General features: G+C 39.4%; 1 protein-coding gene across 2 annotated transcripts; it reads left to right on the forward strand.

Moving 5' to 3' along the window:
• Positions 1 to 473: 473 nt before the first annotated feature.
• Positions 474 to 17,309, forward strand: LOC119796865 (5-hydroxytryptamine receptor 3A-like). 2 transcript variants are annotated; one of them, XM_038305617.1, is made up of 10 exons: positions 474 to 528; positions 615 to 656; positions 1,603 to 1,727; positions 6,025 to 6,069; positions 6,229 to 6,338; positions 8,371 to 8,543; positions 8,622 to 8,782; positions 11,539 to 11,749; positions 11,830 to 11,988; positions 16,783 to 17,309. In XM_038305617.1, exons 1-10 carry the CDS (start codon positions 489 to 491, stop codon positions 17,031 to 17,033), a joined length of 1,317 nt encoding a protein of 438 aa, XP_038161545.1. In that variant the 5' UTR covers positions 474 to 488; the 3' UTR covers positions 17,034 to 17,309. The 2 variants fall into 2 exon arrangements, with proteins under 2 accessions (XP_038161545.1, XP_038161547.1); XM_038305619.1 differs by having other exon boundaries at positions 618 to 656.
• The last annotated feature ends 3,185 nt before the right edge of the window (positions 17,310 to 20,494 follow it).

The raw sequence follows: 20,494 nt of genomic DNA on the forward strand, positions 1-20,494 counted from the left end.
ATAGAAATAAACTGAATTGAATTTAATGTAAATTCCTAATAGTAACCATTTGTGCAACATTTCAGTTATGCTAAATTTAAACCAGCTAATTTCAGAAAAAAAAAAAAAAGACTTAAGATGCAAAAAATCCATCAGATATTTTTTTCCCCTAGACTAAAAAGTTGTAGGAATTAATTTCCTCCACCTTTGATGATTTATCTACATATCTAATAAAGCTTTATTTGTACAGCTGTATAGTATATAGCATCAATGCATTTAATTAACTGTGAAGAACCACTGTGAGGTAACCCAAGTTTCATATGTTGATTTTTCTGCAGCTGCAGGAAAACAATTGAAATAATTTTCCTGCTTATTAGACGAACAAACAGAAGCATGCATGTGATGCGTTTGACCATGAAGGTCTGGTTTTTGCCTTTTGTGTTGCTGCGTCTGAAAGCAGCTTCACGGTTTATAAAGGTTTACCCAGATTGGATGGAAGGCTGAGAGCTATGGCTGCTCTGTGGATTCCCGCCTTGGTGATGTTTGCTGGTAAGTCTCTAAAAAATATATATCTTTATTCCAACTGAGAACCTCAAGTTTCTGCTCAGATTAGTAATCTCTTAACTCCTTTCCAGCAGGTGTTTGCAGCAGTCTGTCATCAGATTGCACATATTATGGTCTGCTGGAACACTTGAACCTGACGACATCAAATGCGGCTCTAGAAATAATGCGGCCGGTGAAAAACTGGAGATACACCACCGTAGTTTCCCTGGACATGGTGCTGTACGGCATTTTAGGGATTGTAAGCGTCCAACTCTTTCAGTGTTATCTTTTTTTTTTTTCAAATTTCCGTGTTTCACATTCAGTTTTATAAATTGAATTATTTTCAAATTATGTTTCACAGATCACAATCTCTTAATATCAAAGTATAAAAAAATGTTAACGTCCATCAGACCAATACATTGCAAAAACTATCAATAGGACAAAATTCATAAAATGAAATGTATTTGCTCTTAATCTGAGCAGCTAAATAAGAGGATTTACCAGTGGAATGAGATTTTGTTTTTATCTTAAATTAAGATTAGATTAAAAAAAAGGACTAGAAATAAGTACAATAGTTTTTTCTTATTTTACACTGGAAAAAATCAAAATCTAAAGTCATTTTTTCTTCAAATAAGTGCATTTGTTCTTGGATTGAGGAGATAAAAGAGACATTTTGCCAATTTAACAAGACAATTTACACCTAAAATAAGAAAATACAATTGCATTGTCTTATTTGTAGTGCATATTATCTAATTATCTTATTTTAAAAGTAAAAATACTCATTCCATTGGCAAACTATCCAATTTACCTACTCAAATTAAGGGTAAATACACTTCATTTAAGAAATTTTGACTTATTTCTAGATCGTTTTTTCCACTGTAAATGTAAATTTTCTTGTTCCATTAGCAAAGTGTCTCACCTCAATTCAAGAAAAAATGCATTTATTTCAAGGAAGAAAGGTACTTATTTAGATTTTAATTTTTTGCAGTGTAGAAAAAAAGTCATCAGAAGTGAAGAAAAAGTGAGAGGGAAATTTGGGATCTGTCAAATGGAATCAGAAAAAAGTGCAATCGAAAAGTGGTCTGCTGGAACTCTTGAACCTGACGACATCGAATGCGGCTCTAGAAATAATGCGGCCGGTGAAAAACTGGAGAAACACCACCGTAGTTTACCTGGACATGGTGCTGTACGGCATTTTAGGGATTGTAAGCGTCCAACTCTTTCTATTTATGCCTTCAATATATTTAATCCGGTTTGCATCATGGAAATGGCAGATTTATTTAGCTAAAGTGGCATAAAAGTTCGTCACAAACCATATCTTCACTGTCAACAGCAGAAGAGGTTCAAGCAAGAACATTTTAAATTTGGTTCAACAGGGAAATTCGTTTGGTTTAATAATTATCTGAGGTAAAGTTGTGTCTGCACTGCTAAAAATTAAAATCTAAATATGTCCTTTTTCTTAAAATAAGTGCATTTTTACTTTGAGGAGGTAAGTGAGACATTTTGCAAATGGAACAAGTCAATTTACATTTAAATTCTCCTGGTGCTGCTCAGCTGTGGGATGCACTGGAAAACCCATCTAGAAATAAGTGAAAAAATTTCTTCAATTAGGTGTATTTAACCTTAATTTGAGCAGGTAAATTAGATAGTTTGCCAGCGGAATGAGTATTTTTTACTCTTAAATAAGATAATTAGATAATATGCACTTGAAATAAGACAATGCAATTGTGTTTTCTTATTTTAAATGTAAATTTTCTCGTTCCATTGGCAAAAATTTTTTTTACCTCCTCAATTCAAGAACAAAAGCACTTCTGTTAAGAAAAAACGACTTATCTAGATTTAGATTTTTTACAGTGTGAGGTTTCAACAGTAACTTTACAGCGTTCTCTTTTTTTTCTGGTTTATTTGAATTTTTCTTTGTTTCTTTGTTTTCAAATTTCAGAGTTTGACATTCAGTTTTATAAACTGAATAATTTTTATATTATGATTTATTTTGCTAAAGCAGAGTAAAAGTTCATCACAATCCATATCTTCACTGTCGGCAGCAAGAGGTTAAAGCAAGAACATTTAATTTTTAATTTTAAAAGGGGAAATTTGTTTGGTTGAATAATTATCTGAGGTATGCTAGAAAAAAATTAATTTTTTTCTTAAAATAATTGCATTTGTTCTTCGTATAAGGAAGTAAAAGAGACAATTTGCAGATGAAACAATACAATTTACACTTAAAATAAGAAAACATGATTGCATTGTCTTATTTCAAAAGCATATTATCTAATTATCTTATTTTAAGAGTAAAACTACTTATTCCACTGGCAATCTTATTCACCTACTCAAATTAAGGGTAAATACACTTACACTATATTGCCAAAAGTATTTGCTCACCTGCCTTGACTCACATATGAGCTTAAGTGACATCCCGTTCCTAATCCATAGGGTTCAATATGACGTCGGTCCACCCTTTGCAGCTAGAACAGCTTCAACTCTTCTGGGAAGGCTGTCCACAAGGTTTAGGAGTGTGTTTATGGGAATTTTTGACCATTCTTCCAGAAGCGCATTTGTGAGGTCGCACACTGATGTTGGACGAGAAGGCCTGGCTCTCAGTCTCCGCTCTAATTCATCCCAAAGGTGTTCTATCGGGTTGAGGTCAGGACTCTGTGCAGGCCAGTCAAGTTCATCCACACCAGACTCTGTCATCCATGTCTTTATGGACCTTGCTTTGTGCACTGGTGCACAGTCATGTTGGAAGAGGAAGGGGCCAGCTCCAAACTGTTCCCACAAAGTTGGGAGCATGGAATTGTCCAAAATGTCTTGGTATGCTGAAGCATTCAGAGTTCCTTTCACTGGAACTAAGGGGCCAAGCCCAGCTCCTGAAAAACAACCCCACACCATAATCCCCCCTCCACCAAACTTTACACTTGGCACAATGCAGTCAGACAAGTACCGTTCTCCTGGCAACCGCCAAACCCAGACCCGTCCATCAGATTGCCAGATGGAGAAGCGCGATTCGTCACTCCAGAGAACGCGTCTCCACTGCTCTAGAGTCCAGTGGCGGCGTGCTTTACACCACCGCATCCGACGCTTTGCATTGCACTTGGTGATGTATGGCTTGGATGCAGCTGCTCGACCATGGAAACCCATTCCATGAAGCTCTCTGCGCACTGTTCTTGAGCTAATCTGAAGGCCACATGAAGTTTGGAGGTCTGTAGTGATTGACTCTGCAGAAAGTTGGCGACCTCTTCGCACTATGCGCGTCAGCATCCGCTGACCCCGCTCCGTCAGTTTACGTGGCCTACCTCTTCGTGGCTGAGTTGCTGTCGTTCCCAAACACTTCCATTTTCTTATAATACAGCTGACAGTTGACTGTGGAATATTTAGGAGCGAGGAAATTTCACGACTGGATTTGTTGCACAGGTGGCATCCTATCACAGTTCCACGCTGGAATTCACTGAGCTCCTGAGAGCGACCCATTCTTTCACAAATGTTTGTAAAAACAGTCTGCATGCCTAGGTGCTTGAATTTATACACCTGTGGCCATGGAAGTGATTGGAACACCTGATTCCAATAATTTGGATGGGTGAGCAAATACTTTTGGCAATATAGTGTAATTTAAGACTATTTTACTTATTTTTTCTAGATTGTTTTTGCAATGTGCACAAAACATTTAGGAAATAATGTGAATCAAAATCTCATATTTTCTAGAGTTTGGTTAGTTGTTGGTTTGGATGATTTAAATCAGACGTTTTAAAATCTAAAACCTGCTCCTGGTGCTGCTCACCTGCCGGGTCACTCAGCTGTTGGATGAGACCAACAAGCACAGCTTGGAGGGTTCTCACTGGAAAAACAATCTACAAATAAGTAAAAATTTCTTAAATTAAGTGTATTTACCCTTGATACGAGTAGGTAAATTAGATAATTTGCCAATGGAATGAGTATTTTTACTCTTAAAATAAGACAATTAGATAATATGGACTTAGAATAAGAAAACACAATTGGTTTGTCTTATTTTAAGTGTAAATGGTCTTGTTCCATTGGCAAAATGTCTCTTTTATCTCCTCAATCCAAGAACAAATGCATTTATTTTAACAAAAACTTACTTATCTAGATTTGTATTTTTTCCAGTGCTGGTTCTCAGTTTGTCTCCACACTGCAAAAAATCTAAATCTTAAAATAAATATTTTACACTTAAGATAAGATAATTAGATAATATGCACTTGAAATGAGACAATGTAATTGTGTTTTCTTATTTTAAGCATAAATTGTCTTTTTCCATTGACAAAATTTCTTTTTTACCTCCTCAATGAAAGAAAAAATGCACTTATTGTAAGAAAAAAATGACTTATCTAGATTTCCATTTTTTCAAGTTAATTCAGATAGTTTTTAACAGATCACAATCACTTACGGTAATATCAAAGTATAACATTTATAGAATATCTAGAAATAAGAAAACATTTCTAAAATGAAATGTATTTGCTCTTAATTAGAGCAGCTAAATAAGATGATTTGCAACTGGAATTAGAATTTTTACTCTTAAAGATAATTAAATAAAAAAACACAAGAAACGTCCATCAGACCAAAACATTGCAAAATATGTTAAGAAGTAGGACAACATTCATAAAATGAAATGTATTTGCTCTTAACTTGAGCAGCTAAATAAGAGGATTTACCAATGGAATGAGTTTTTTTTTTTTTTTAATCTTAAATTAAGATTAGATAAAAAAAAATCACTAGAAATAAGTACAATAGTTTTTATTTTAAATGTAAATTTTCTTGTTCCATTTGCAAAGTGTCTCACTTACCTCCACAATTCAAGAAAAAAATGCACATATTTTAAGAAAAAAATACTTTAGATTTACATTTTTTGCAGTGCGGAACAAAAGACCACAGAAATGAAGAAAAAGTGACGGTGAAATTTATGAGCCGTCAAACAGCATCAGAAAAAAAAACACAATTAGAAAAGATATCCATCTTTCTAGATGGCTTTTGCAGCGTATTGAGCCGTTTAAGAGATTGTGATCTGTGAAGCGTAATTTGAAAACTATTCAATTCGTAAAACTGGATCTGAAAGAGATAAAAAAAAAAAAAGAAAGAGAAACAGCGAAGTTACTCTCAATAGGACGGAGTATTAGGGACTGGCAAGAGATTTTTTTTCTGTAAAATTACAAGAAAAAAGTCGTAAAATTACGAGAATAAAGACGTAACATTGTTAGTATTACTTTATCCTCATAACAGAAAAAAAACCCTCATGCCTGGCCCTAATACTCCGTCATACCTTCAAAGCCTTTTACTGATAAAGTTCTCTTTTTAAAGTTGGATTTCTGGATTGCATTTTTTTTTTCTATTTTCATTTACAAAACATGTTGCAAATTTTATGGAACGAATTTCACTCCATACATCTCCAAATGTTCAAGTTTTATTTTTCCTGTTTTTAACCAAACATTTTTCAAGAGAAGTGATTGTGTGTGATAACCTGATGATGAGCCCTTTGACTTCTGACACCTGCAGGATGAAAAGTCGCAAACTGTTACAGGTCACATCTGGTTCTCCGTGGTGAGCGTTTTCAAAATGTTACATTCAATACAATAAAACTTTGTAAAGATTCATTCAAATTCAAAAATGCTTTATTAATCCCAAAGGGAAATTAAATTACATCATTGGCATTGGTAGAAAAGCTCTTTAAATGCAGCTGTTTTCCCATTTTCTTCTCAGTTATGGACAAATGAACTCCTGACCTGGAATGCCTCCGACTTCTGCGGTATAAAGGAGCTGGCTATCCCAAAATCAAGGCTCTGGATCCCGGATATAATCATCAAAGAGGAGTGAGTGCGTCTGCACTGTGGAAAAAAAGAAATCTGGATTAGTAATTTTTTCTTTAAATAAGTGCATTTGTTCTTGGATTGAGGTGGTAAGTGAGACATTTTGCAAATAGAAGAAAATTCACATTTAAAATGAAACAATTGCATTGTCATATTTCAAGTGCATATTATCTAATTATCTCATTTTAAGAGTAAAAATACTCATTCCATTGGCAAATCATCTCATTTACCTACTCAAATTAAGGGTAAATACACTTAATTTAAGACATTTTTACTTATTTCTAGATAATTTTTCCAGTGTGTATTTTAGTTCAGGCGCCTAATGTTTCAGACTGAGGACTCAGATACAAACAGAACACAACGGGTAACAACTTTAAAAGATTTATTGTAGAAACTCTGAAGGTAATTCAGGATCAGGGAAACCAGAGCCTCTGGAAGGGAGAGAACAGGTTAGTGGCTGAGATGGACGATGATAAGTTCAGACTGCAAAGCCACTAACCTTTAACATCCAGGCAGCTCGTGGTTCCTGCACTGGGAAAACGATCTAGAAATAAGTACAAATTTCTTAAATTAAGTGTATTTACCCTTGATTTTAGTAGGTAAATGAGATAGTTTGCCAATGGAATTAATATTTTTACTCTTAAAATAAGATAATTAGATAATATTCACTTGAAATAAGACAATGCAATTGTGTTTTTTTATTTTAAATCTAAATAGTCTTGTTCCATTGGCAAGATGTCTCTTTTACCTCCTCAATTCAAGAACAAATGCACTTATTTTAAGAAAAAATGACTTATCTAGATTTAGATTTTTTGCAGTGTGAAACTTTGGCTTTGAGAGTTATTCCTCACTGAGGCTTGGCAGGTAATCGCGGTCAAAGCAGGTCCAGGGTCAGAGCCAGGTGATCAGAAATTAAGAGAATCCTAAACAGAATCCAGGGACAAAGTCAGAGCACAGAAACTGGTCTGGGATCCAGGCAGCACAAAAGAAAAAACATATTGTAAATGAATGGTGTGATTGGTCGATTATCAAGGGGGCGGGATTGTTGTGGCGGAAGGTTTGCAAGCAAGTTTGACTGTGACCGGTTACTTCAAAGCATCTTGCTAACCAGTTAGCAACTTAGTGCTAGTAGGTTCCCAATGGGAAATTCCATTGGGACCAAGTAGCACTAAATTGGTGACTTAGAACACTGGAAAAAATCCAAATCTAGATAAGTCATTTTTTCTTAAAATAAGGGCATTTGTTCTTTGATTGAGGAGGTAAAAGAGACATTTTGCCAATGGAACAAAATAATTTACATTTAAAATAAAACACAATTGCATTGTCTTATTTCAAGTGCATATTATCTAATTATCTTATTTTAAGAGTAAAAATACTCATTCCATTGGCAAACTATCTCATTTACCTAGTCAAATTAAGGGTAAATACACTTAATTTAAACATTTTTTACTTATATCTAGATGATTTTTCCAGTGAAACGACACTGTCAAAGAAGTTTTTGATTGACAGATGACTGATATATGATTGGCTGAATTTAGGTGTTCAGGCTGACTTATAACTAACTGGCCTGCATGAGATAACGGAAAAAACACAGATTTTAGGACAGGATTTTTTTTAAAATAGAAATTTTTAAACTTTTGGGACAATGTCATCTGATAAAGAGTAAATTTATATACATGTTTAAGCCAGAATGAGTTGATATTTAAATATGATTTTCCTATGACTTAAATATCCAGAGTGAGAGGGGACACGCAGAGCAGAAAGCTGCGGTTTTAACTAAGACTAAAGGTGGTTTTAAACTAAATTTGTTCAGGGGACTGAATACACAGTCCCAATGCAGGAGAAAGTTTTTGGGTTTTTATCTCTAACTATGCACAATGGTTCAGCTCTGGTTGGTTTTGTCTGGGTTATCTTTGCTTGATCTAATATTTGTCCGATCATCTGGTTTAAGTCTTAAAAAGGAAAAAATAGAAAAACATTTTTACACACCGGTTTGCTACATCAGTAAGTTTTGCATCTCTTGTTTCGTTTTCAGCACCTCCGATAGCGGCAGCATCCATGAAGATCCTTGGGTCATCCTGCATCCCAATGGCGAAATCTATTCATTCGCCCGCCAGAGGCTGACCTTCACCTGCATCTTAAACCTCCACAAGTTCCCTTTCGATAAGCAGAAGTGCAACATCACCTTTCTATCCATGAACGCTGACGGTAAAATGCAGCCTGTCAGATCAGCCTGCTGGGTAGATCCAGGAAGATGAATTAAACTCTTCTCTGTTCTGTGCACAGTGAAAACCTTGCTTCTCAGATCAAGCGACAATGGCTCCTCCACGTTGATGCGGTCTGACCAGTTTATGGCCACTCAAGGGGAGTGGGGTCTGAAAAACATTGACATTATTCATGATTACTTGGTCGGTGGAGAGAAAAATTCCAGCTTGCTTGTTTACACTGTAAGAACTTATCTAAGCTCCAGCTTTTTCCGGTGGTCCGATTTATCCTAACTAGTGTTGCACCGATACCGATACCAGCAGGTAATCTGTGATAGCGGGCTTTTGCCTGTTGGGCCGGTCCTGATTTCAGTGTGCGAGGACCAGCCCTCATTAAATCATACCGGCCCCAACACTAACCCTCTGGCCGAAGCTCCTACCCATAACAGTAAATAAGTCAAGGAACTCAAGAAGCAATACAATGTTAACTCCCTAAATGATGCATGCAGTATATATAGCCCTTGCTTGTCATGCACATCCTTATAAGGGTTGGGATATGGTGTAATTACATATATAATATATAATAATATATATAAATTAAAACTAAAATGCTTTCTTTAAACCGAACTTCGATGTTCGTCTTCTATTTGGTGAATTTATGTTCCAATATTTTGCAAAAATATGTTCCGGTGCATGATGAGGTTTTGCATCTAAATTCTAACCTTTTCCGTCTTACGTTCTTTGATGCCAGGTTGGGATGTTTCCCAATCTGGCAGTTTAGGATGGCCGTCTATGGGTAAAAAAATTTTTTTTCTTCAGATTTGTGGCCTAAGAGATCAATAGACTTTGGTTCAAATTACCGTATTTTCGCGACTATAAGGCGCATATAAACGTCTTTTTTTCCCTCAAAATGTGCAGTGCGTCTTATAGTGCGGTGCGCCCTATGTGTGTTGTTACTGCGGACGTTGTTGAGACCGCCATGAGAACGTTAAAGGGACAAGTGTGGGCGTGGATTGGCTGCCACGCAAATGGACAGAAACTGCCGCCTATGGTGATTTTTAAGAGAAAGACTTCGCCTAAAGAGACTTTTCCAGCTGGAGTCGTTATTAAGGCAAATAAAAAGGGCTGGATGGATGAGGAGATGATGAAAGCGTGGCTGAGGCAGGTGTATGTGAGGAGACCAGGTGGTTTTTTCCACTCATCACCATCGCTGTTAATCTGTGACTCCATGCGTGCCCATCTCACAGCCGATGTGAAAAACAAGGTGAAACAAATGAACGCTGTGCTTGCTGTTATTCCGGGAGGTCTGACAAAGGAACTTCAACCGCTCGACATTGGTGTGAACCGGCCGTTCAAAGTAAGGCTGCGAGCGGCGTGGGAGCGATGGATGACCGACGGAGACCACAGTTTCACGAAAAATGGAAGGCAGCGCCGGGCAAGTTACGCCACAGTCTGCGGATGGATTGTAGATACTTGGACTAACGTGTCTTAGCCTCGTGAGACCATCCTGATCTCGCGAGCTTTCAAGGTTTCACTCGCAGATCAGTCTGGAGACTCTCCGTTAAAGAAAATTTGGAGCCGTTCACCAAACGAACGTCCAATCAGCGTTGGCTTTGAGGCGGGTTGAGGTGTGACGCAACGAGAAGCGCGACAGTTCAGTCTAAAGAACATGGCGGTTTCAGTCAATGAAACTAGCGTTAATTCAATTCAATTCAATTCAGTTTATTTATATAGCGCCAAATTCACAACACATGTCATCTCAAGGCACTTCACAGTTCAACCAGATCATACAGTCAAATTGATACAAAGTTCTCCATCTAAGGAAAACCAGTTGATTGCATCGACTCATTGATGATAGCGTGGCTATCGAGCAAGTTTTATCGGAATTACAGAGTATTTCTCCACTGAAAGAAGAGCAAAACACTGCTCTGGAGGCTTTTCTCAGAGGAAAAGATGTTTTTGCTCTTCTCCCGACTGGTTTCGGCAAGAGTTTGATCTATCAATTGGCTCCTCTTCGTCGTCGCTCTGTTAGTACATCATATGCTTCGTTGATCTGATTGTTTCATTTGGCCCGTCTATCACCAACATAGGCCAATCAGCTAACCAGTATTTTTGCCCCTTCCCAGAATTACTTCAACGGAAGGTTTCCAGATGGATATGCGGAGCGAATCCATCTGGCGGAGTCAGGTTAAACGTGTCTGCTGGCACTATTGTTCCAGCGTTCGCAAAAGCCAGGGCATCATTTCCGAGGAGCCGCACGGCACGGAAAGTGACTCTGACAGCGAAGAAGGGGAAATTGGCATGTCTGATTTAGCGCAGCTGTTTAATTCAGAAACAGAGGATGATGACTTTGATGGGTTTGATTAATACTTTGTAATAAATACATGAATAAAGCACAAACATACTCAGTTTTGCTCCCGCTCTATTTTTAAATACGCAGTAGAGGTATTTAAACGTAGTAGAGGACATGTACCGGTATATAAAACCCGCGCCCTATAGTCCGGTGTGCCTTATGTGTGTGTTAAATACAGTAATGGCACACATGACTGAGACTGCGCCTTTTAGTACGGTGCGCCTTATGGTCGTGAAAATACTGTAGGCCTGATTTCGTAAATCCAGGGGGTTTATAAACATTTTTTGGCCTGGAAAACGTGAGTCAGTGATGGTGGTGGTATCGGTATCGGCGAGTACCAACAATAGGGCAACGATACCATTTAGAGAGCCAAAAGTTTCTTCAACTATTGTCACCCATTCCAGGTAGGCAATAAAAAGTTCTACTGGATTCACTTTGTTTTAGTCTGTTTCCTGCTTCTCAAAGGTAGGCAGCAGCTTGATAAAGCCATGATGGAAACTATTTATATCCAAGTAGGATGCAGTTCTTCATATAAACACACACATCAATTTCAAACAGATGGTATCGGCCAATACTGCACAGCCAGGTATCGGGGCCAAAAACTGGCAGCGGTGCAACACTAATCCTAACCTTACGTTTCTTTCAGGTGCTGCTTGAAAGAAAACCTTTTCTTTACATCATAAACTTTGTCGTCCCCCTGGTGTACCTGCTGGTCCTGGATTTGGCTTCCTTCTTCATTTCTGTGGATTCAGGGGAAAAGTTTGGCTTTAAGGTGACAGTGCTGCTGTCCGTCTCCGTCTTACTGCTGATTCTACAGGACATTTTGCCGTCCACAGAAGACGACCTTCCGATGATTGGTGAGAAGAAGCCAAAAATACAGCAGACCAAACCGATCGCTGTCTGTGTGGTGCTGATGAATCCCTGCCTGTTATTTCAGCCAACCTCTGCGTCGGTGTGTTTACCTTGGTATGGCTCAGTGTGCTGGAGTCCATGCTGGTGAGCTTCTTATATAACCTGGATCGTTGTTGCCAAGAAAAAAATAAGAGCTCCATCGTGGGGAAGGTTCTCAAGAAGAAGGCGACCAAAGGTCAAAAAGGTATGTTTTCAATCAGCAATTCTTCAAATAAAATTTGTCTTTTTTTTTGTTTGCAAATTATCCAGCTACGCAAAAAAGCTCATATTGGAAGTTAGACTAAAGTCGATCTTTAACGCTACTTAGCTCTGGCTTTCATGAAACGAGGACAGATGGACCCAGTATTCAAGGAGAGACAGTCAGTAGGAAAGTTCAAACGTTTATTAAATAAAACAAAACAAAAGCGGAGCTGTGGCTCGCAGACACTGCAGGCGGGGGGCGGGGCACCGCCCAATCTCAGACACTCTAGGGGAGAAAACACAGATAAGTGACCACGATAAACTGATAGAAGATTATCTGAGTTGGTCACTTACCTGGTTTAACAGTCCAGACCACGAATGTCCCCAGTGCTGCAGTCCCAGAGGTGCTGGTGGAAGCCGATCCTGGTCAGGAATCCAGAACAGACAGGAAGAGAAACAGGTGGCAGGATCCAGACTTCCAGGCATCCACAGGCTCCCAGGAGGGTTCAGAGTCTGACTGGGACCAGAAGCATGACCAGACGGTCACGCACAGGAGCAGACAGGATCAGGTGCAGAAAGGCAGGCACAGTGGAAGAGGGTAGCCTAGACAGGACGTGGAACCAGAACTTGAAGCAGGACTTTAAACTGGTCTCCTCCCTGGAGCCAGGCTTACTTTGTAAAAACTGAACCTCCTCACATATTGAGCCAAAAACCCAGAGGACTCCGCGGGTAGGGGGAACAGTGGACGATCAGGAGAAGAGACAAACACTAAAACCCTCTTTCCACTGGCTGCTAGGATCCAGGACATGAACCAAGGAAATAAAACTAACAGACAGGCTGAAAGAAAGACAAGTAATGATCTGGCACTGAATGCTCAGGCTGAACTGAATATAAACCAGAGGAAACAGGTGAGAGGAATAAATTATAATTGAGGCAGGGAGGGAAAACAACAGGTGAAAGGAATTACTAATTAAGGGAGAGCAAACAGGCCAGATCATGACACTGGCCTTAGAATTACATCTGAATTAAGTTATTATCATTAAACATTATGGTGTCTAAGTTGGCACCTTTTAGCGCTGTTTTCATATTGGCCACTCCTCGTTAGTTTTACCACTAGTTAATGGTTTGAATGCATGGGAGAAATTCAGCAGGACCAAAAAACACTGGCGGGTTACTTTTTACCAACTGATCACAGCAAATATAGCAAAGCTGCTTTCTGGCATTGAACACAAGAGCAGCAGATGCATCTGGACGCACTTTGCTGGACGACTGACCTTAATGTGGACAAACATCAAAGATGAAGCAGAGACCCTTTTTTGATGCTCAAATTGCGCTGTGAATACAGCATTATGGCTGGTTTATACTCAGAAACCAGGTCGTCTGCATGTCTGTCGTAGTTAACCCCCGTTTCACAGACACTCTGCTGCACCTTTTCAAAATTGTAGGTGACCACAGACAGCGAGGAGCTCTGATTGGTCAAATCTACATCCGCTCTACTCATGCATAGTTCTTGTTTGGTACCTTAACGGTGCATAAGAAGGCTGGGACCCTTTTTCAACCTGGATCCCCGCTCTTTTTTGCCGCCTTGGCGGTATCTAGATCCACAGCTAGTTCCTAATTGGCCCTTTGGAAAATATGTGGAATAACATAGCGCAGAAATCTGCAGAAATCAAATATATTCGCGTCATACTTGCAACAAGCTCACTGCGACACACTGCTGCGGGAGGATAACCAGCCCTTTACACTTTCTGATTATTTCAAATAACCTATGAAACATAAACTTGTCTCTAAAAATTCTATTCAGTTTATTTCTATAGCTCCAATTCACATCATCTCACATCAAGGCACTTTCCAGTTCACCAGATCATCCAGTCAGATTGATTCAAAGTTTTCTATCTAAGGAAAACCAGCTGATTGCATCGACTCATTGACTCTTCAGCAATCCCTCACACTAAGCATGCTTCTAGCGACAGTGGAGAGGAAAAACTCCCTTTTAACAGGAAGAAACCTCCAGCAGAACCAGGCTCAGTGTGAGCGGCCATCTGCTGAGGCCCACTGGGGTTCAAGGAGACAGAAGCAGACATAGAAAAAGAAGCATAGATACAAAAGGATGTCATGTCTTTCTTATGATATTTCCACCTGTAGTCAAGCACACATACTTCCAATAATTGGGACAAAAATAGTGTTGGAACAAAGACAAAAAGCAGAGTTCCACCTCAAAATGCAGCAAATAGCGTTTCAGAGAGTCTACATTTCAGCATTTTCAGGGGAAGGAACATTTCTACATATTGACCAGATGCTGGAGTCTCCTAAGTTGTTTTTTCTATGCAGAATAGCAGAGGCTGTCATGATTTAATTAGAGGTCTGACCCCAAAATGCAGAAGACTAAACCAGACATGGGCAATGTGGAGTCAACAAGTCATCTCCATGTCATGTATTTAATCTACCCAGCCAATTAACCAAGTGAGTCCAATCTGCACAGGTTAATTCACGGTGAAGATTGGACTCACCTGCTTCAGTGGCTGGGTAGAACAAATACATGACATGGAGATGACTTGTTGACTCCACATTGCCCATGTCTGGACTAAACAGAGAGACCAGGGAAAAGTTTAACAGGTTTATTAAGAATATAGAGTAGATTCCGGTGCTGCTCTGAACACTGACAACCCGTAACTGGAAAGTGAAGGGAAGACACTGCGGTTAGGTTAGGTTCAGTGGGAAATTTGATTCTTTGGTTTGAGTTGGAGGAATAGGTTGCAGACTCACTTCTCCAGAAAAAAGGTTTCCTTTATGGATTCCAGTCTGTGTGGAATGTTTCAAAGATTGTCTCGTTTGATGTTGGGCGGACTGGGTTACTCAGACTGCGGTTGTTCCTTGGTGAATGGAGAAGCTGACTGCCACTCAGATTTCCTGCGGTACTTGAACGGGTTGCGGTGCAGATGAAACCTTTGCTCGGTGTGAAGCTAAAACGACCTCTTGGGGAAAGTGGATCCAAACTTCCTGTTTGGAACCCCAGCTCAGTTAGAAGCTTAGTTGATCCTTCCAGAGAGAGAAGGTCCGAACAAATCCAGTTTGCAGGATGAGTTCCTGCTAGTGATGTTATTAGATGAGCCGAGGCTTCGAGGCGCGTGTCGAGTAATGGAGGGGGCGTTTTCCCGAAGCGCGTGTCGAGGCGTGATACATTTAGAGGCGGGGCCAAAATTGATGACGTCCGAGGCCTCGTTACCGTGAAACCACGTGACCGCTTCGGGAAGTGGCTCAGAATGCGCAAGAATTTTGAAAGGCATCTAAACAGCCTCACTGGAGTTTGGAGGAGAGCTGCTGTCAGCTGGATAAAGTTTGGATAGATTCTAAGAATAGATTGGTTGGAAAAACAACCAATCAAGTTGCTAATTTGGTTTGAATAAACAATGTAATGACCAAAATTTGACAAACCACCGGACAAAGCCAGTGTTAACACGTCAGTGTTAAGAAGTATTTTCTCCTGAGTGAGAGCATCTACATAGGTGGTGTCAGCTGTGAGAGACAGGCTCCCACTCTGGAGGTTGATGGTTCAAGACCTGTCTTTGACTTTTGAAAATTTCGCTTAAACTTAATTATTTTGGCTGATGAGACTAATTTGCATTGTTTTGCCCGAGTAAAAATATAGATTGGGTAAATTAGGTCGGTTTAGCCAAAAGATTGGTTGAACACAACTTCCAACCTGATTAAAACCAAAATATGTGGAAAAACTATCATGTTTGAATAAAAATGACCAACACCTTTCATTTTGCTGTCTGCTTGAGTTTATTTCACTAAAATGGCAGAAAAACGGTTCACCTTAAATTATTGTTCTAAGAAATTTTACACATAAAAAAACTTACAAAATATTTTATTATACACACCAACCATTAATAATTTCACGGGAACTTAAAAGGGGAAAAAAAGAAAAACAGTTGCAAAAAAAAAATCACAGATTTTATTACAAACTGTAGTTCTGCCCTCCACCAGTAGGTGGTGACATGTTCACACGAAGCCTCATGAACTGTGGGGATCATTGAAGCAATTTGGCCAAACGGTTCAAAGCCTCATGAGGATTCATCTCACCATCACTACTTCCTGCCAAGAGGCAAAGACAAAAACAAAGTTAAGACTCAGGTTGACAAAAACTCAGTTTGACTCTGCTAAACTAAGCATGGCTAGAGTACCCAGTAATGGCAAACACTCTGGCGTCCAGGTAGTGGCAGTCAGCAGCTTAAGAACACTCCACAGGTAATGAGACAATGAGCTGCAGGTGTGCAGGGAGACCCAATGAGGACGGAGCACCACTTGATGGAGGAGGAAAGGAAACACAAAAACAGACCACACAAACTGGATTCCTGACAGAGGCTCTTTTCTCATCCTATATTTAAGGGTGAGTCCAACCGAGAAAATGAAGACAGCTGAGCTCAGCCACTTGAGTCTTGATCCATTTGGACGAGAAAACTGAGACGTTTGCCTCTTTGATCCCCACAACAAGGCAAATATGTCCACTCCCCCCATCATGTTTCCCTTTCATCATTAGCATTCTGCTGTATTGAAGTGCATTTAGGTTACTGTTGTCTGATGTTATAGATTATATGAAAGGCCTTTTGCTTAAGAGTTTTTCAGAATTCTAGGAGAAACATTGAGAAGAGGAGATGAAAATGTTTGAGCGGGCGGTTTATAGAAAACAACAGTTTAATGAAAGGCTGTTCATTTGCTCTGCTGTTTGGTGTTAAATACACCTGCTGTCATAACGACAATAATCTGCATCAATATCCTTCTGTTCCTGACACAGAGGGCGACTCAGAGAACGGAGAAGTCAAAGCAGAGCAAGGCGCTCTCCCTCTGGGTCAACTCGGCCATGCCGATCTGCTGAAACAGGTCCTGGAGGAATTGAAGGCGGCTCAACAGGAAGCTGGAGGTCAGAGGTCGCCTGGATTCTACACCAGAGTGGCTACAATAATCGACACCTTGTTCTTTGTTGGATATATTTTGGCTTTTGCAGCCTTTGTGATTTATATATGTGTTGGATGGGTTGACATTTGAAGTGTTTTTGTCTGGATTTCTTAGCCAAGCTTTTCTGCTTCCAATCCACCAAAGGATGCTTCTAAACTTTGGTCTTTCTTTAAAAATGTGTCTTAATAGAAAAATAGTTTTTTGCTACATTTAAATGAAATGTTTTCTTCTCTTTATAAATGACTGTGACACTGACTGTGGCTCAGTGACCTGCGTCAGGAAGGTTGCAGGTTTGATTCCACCGTCACCTCATCATTTGTAAAAAAAAAAAAAACTAAACATCAAGTTACCCACAGATATGCTCCACAGAGCATCAGTGTGTTGGACTTATTGAAATTGGGTTCAATGCAGGGGGGGTAATTTACCATTAGGCAATACTACACTGCAAAAATGTTCTCAAAATGAGTAAAAATTTCTTAAATTAAGGGTTTATACCCTTAATTTGAGCAAGTAAATAAGTTGATTTGCCAATGGAAGTAGTATTTTTACTCTTGAAATAAGGTATCTAGATAAAATGCACTTGAAATAAGACAATGCAATTGTTTTTTCTTATTTTAAGTGTAAATTGTCTTGTTCCATTGGCAAAGTGTCTCACTTAAATCCTTAATTCAAGAAAAAATGCATTTAATTTAAGAAGAAAATGACTTATTTAGATTTCATTTTTTTTGCAGTAGGCAGTTGCCTAGGGCCCCAAGTTCCTGGGGGCCCTGCAAATATTTGTTTACATGTATGTTCAATACAACTATTTCTTTGTGCACATTAATTATAATTTTGATAAAAATCCTTTGGCTAAAATACCATCAGAACGCTGATAATATTAAGTGTGTCTCAAATAATGGATGTCTATTCTATTAACATTTCTCTATCTGTAGAATGGGTCTGTTTTATGTGTTGTCTTCTCCATTCAGAGGGCCCCCTGCCTGTCTTTGCCTAGGGCCCCAAATGTCCTAAATCTGCCCCTGTTTGCATGTTGCAGAAAAATAAAACACTTAAGGTTGTGTACATTAGAATAATCTTGTTTTAGATGCAGATGATAATATTTATGTTAACCAATACATCTAAACAATAAAAAACAATATCGGCTCATTTGTTTTTTCCTGTTTCTTCATTTTTATCATAACTTTCATCTGTAGCATGTTATATTTCACTGTTTATACATTTTATATTGGGGAATTTTAGGCCCATTTCTCTACGGTCATAATCTGAGAAAACCTTTTTCATTCTCGATTAAAATCTTTCCACGATGAAAATAACATCATAAATGTGTTTCGGCCCTGCTGGGAGTTTGTAATGACATTTTCCTCGTTTGTGATTCTGGTGGTTCTTGCTCTGCTCCACTGAACCGATGCTTTTGATTCCACTTTCTTACGGGGCCGTATCGCGGAGGCAGCAGTCTAAGTGGAGATGCCCAGACTTCCGATCCACACACACCTCCTCCAGCTGTTCTGGAAGGACCCAGAGGCGACACCAGGCCTCCAGCATGTCCTGGGCCTTCCATGAGGCCTCCTCCTAATAGAACATGCCTGGAACACATGGAGGGAGGCAACCAGAGTGCATCTGGAACAGATGACCGAGCCACCTCAGCTGGCTCCGAGCTCGTCCCGGGTAACCGAGTTCCTCACCGATCTTGAAGGATGTGCCCAGCCACCCTGCAGAGGAAACGCATTTTGGCCGCTTGTATTCGTGATCTTGTCCTTTCGGTCATTACCCAGGTCTCATGACCGTAGGTGAGGGTGGGAACGTAGATCGATTGGTAAATCGAGAGCTTTGCCCCCCCCGACTCAACTCCTTGTCTTCACCACGACAGTCCGATACAGCGACCGCATCACTGCCGATGCCACACCGATCCGTCTATCGATCTCACGCCCTGTCCATCACGGAACAAGACCCCAAGATACTTGAACTCCTCCACTGAGACAAGAACTTTCCACCTTCCTGAAAAGGGAAGTCCACCTTTCTCCTTCGGAGAACAATGGAGTCAGATTTGAAAGGGTGCTGCTTCACACTCGGCTGCAAACCGCCCCACTGCACGGTGGAGGTCCTGGTTTGATGAGGCCAACAACAGAGATGATATCCAGAGGTCCCAAACTGGACACCGTGCGGTCCCTGGCTGAGCCTAGAATTTCTGTTCATATATGCTTTTGATAAAGTGGATCAATTTCTATCCTGCCTGCAGCTTCAGGTATTGGAGGCTTTGCTTTATAGTGGTGTACACTGGAAAAAAATCAAAATCTAGATAAGTAATTTTTTTCTTAAAGCTACAGTGTGTAATAATTACAGGGATATACAGTCAGAAATGTAATATATTATACATAACTATGTTATTTATCATCATCTACAAGCTCAGCCTCTTAACCTTAATATTTGCGTTGCCTTAGAATTCGTTATTTATAATTACATAGGAGCGGGTCTCGCAGCCATGGAGGCAGACATCTTTGCGCTACGGCAGCGCAGAGCCAACAAACTAGTGATTGCGAGATCGCCAAAACGTCACAACGATGTAGAAAAAATAACGGCTATATTTATTATCTTAAGTCTACATGAAATCTATACCCTACACAGACTAATGAAATACTATCTGTAAAATTATCTATGTAAACAAACCTCATCACTTGAGAAGGTAGGTGATGCGGACGTCGTGGAAGACATTTTGTCCCGTAACGCTCGCCTTGGGGGGGAGAAGCGGTGGGGGGGAGATGTTCATGTTGCTGCAGTCTGCAGTCTGACCGCTAGATGTCGCTGAAAATTACACACTGTAGCTTTAAAATAAGAGCATTAGTTCTCGGATTGAGGCGGTAAAAGAGACATTTTGCCAATGGAACAATTAACATTGTTTTAACATTTAAACAATTAACATTTAACAATTAACATTTAAAATAGTAAAACACAATTGCATTGTCTTATTTCAAGTGCATATTATCGAATTATCTTATTTTAAGTGTAAAGAAATACTCATTCAGTTGGCAAACTATCTCATTTACTGGGTAAATTCACTTAACTTAAGAAATTCCCTGTAAAAACTGCAGGTAGTGAATCCTTCTCTGTTCTGCTCTCCTGTGGGGTCCTCCAGGGCTCCGTTTTAGGGCCTTTGCTTTTTCTCTCTACCTCTTTCCTCTGTTTTCAGAAAACATGACCGATGACCGCCTAATCTATGCTCCCATAAGGTGAGTCATCAGTGTGAAGCATATATAAAGAGAAGAAAACATTTAATTTAAAACTATTAGAGATGCTCTTATAAGGCGAGGCTATGTGTTGTCAGTTTAATGCGTTTTATTGGTTTTTAAACATATTAAAGCTCGGATGGCCTGAAGTTAAGAAATAAAGACTCCATTTGATCTTAACACCATGGTAATGTATGTTAGGCCCATGGTTACAAATACAGATTTTAAACACGACAGTCAAATAACTCCCACATTTAGGAAAAATAGCAAAAATAAAAGCTTCTCTTTAAAAGAAATAGTTTGAAACGATAATCCACACTTTTGTTTTGT

The sequence above is a fragment of the Cyprinodon tularosa genome, unplaced genomic scaffold, assembly GCF_016077235.1.
Source record: "Cyprinodon tularosa strain WSP-4 unplaced genomic scaffold, ASM1607723v1 ctg560, whole genome shotgun sequence".
In the NCBI taxonomy this organism is placed as follows: Eukaryota; Metazoa; Chordata; class Actinopteri; order Cyprinodontiformes; family Cyprinodontidae; genus Cyprinodon; species Cyprinodon tularosa.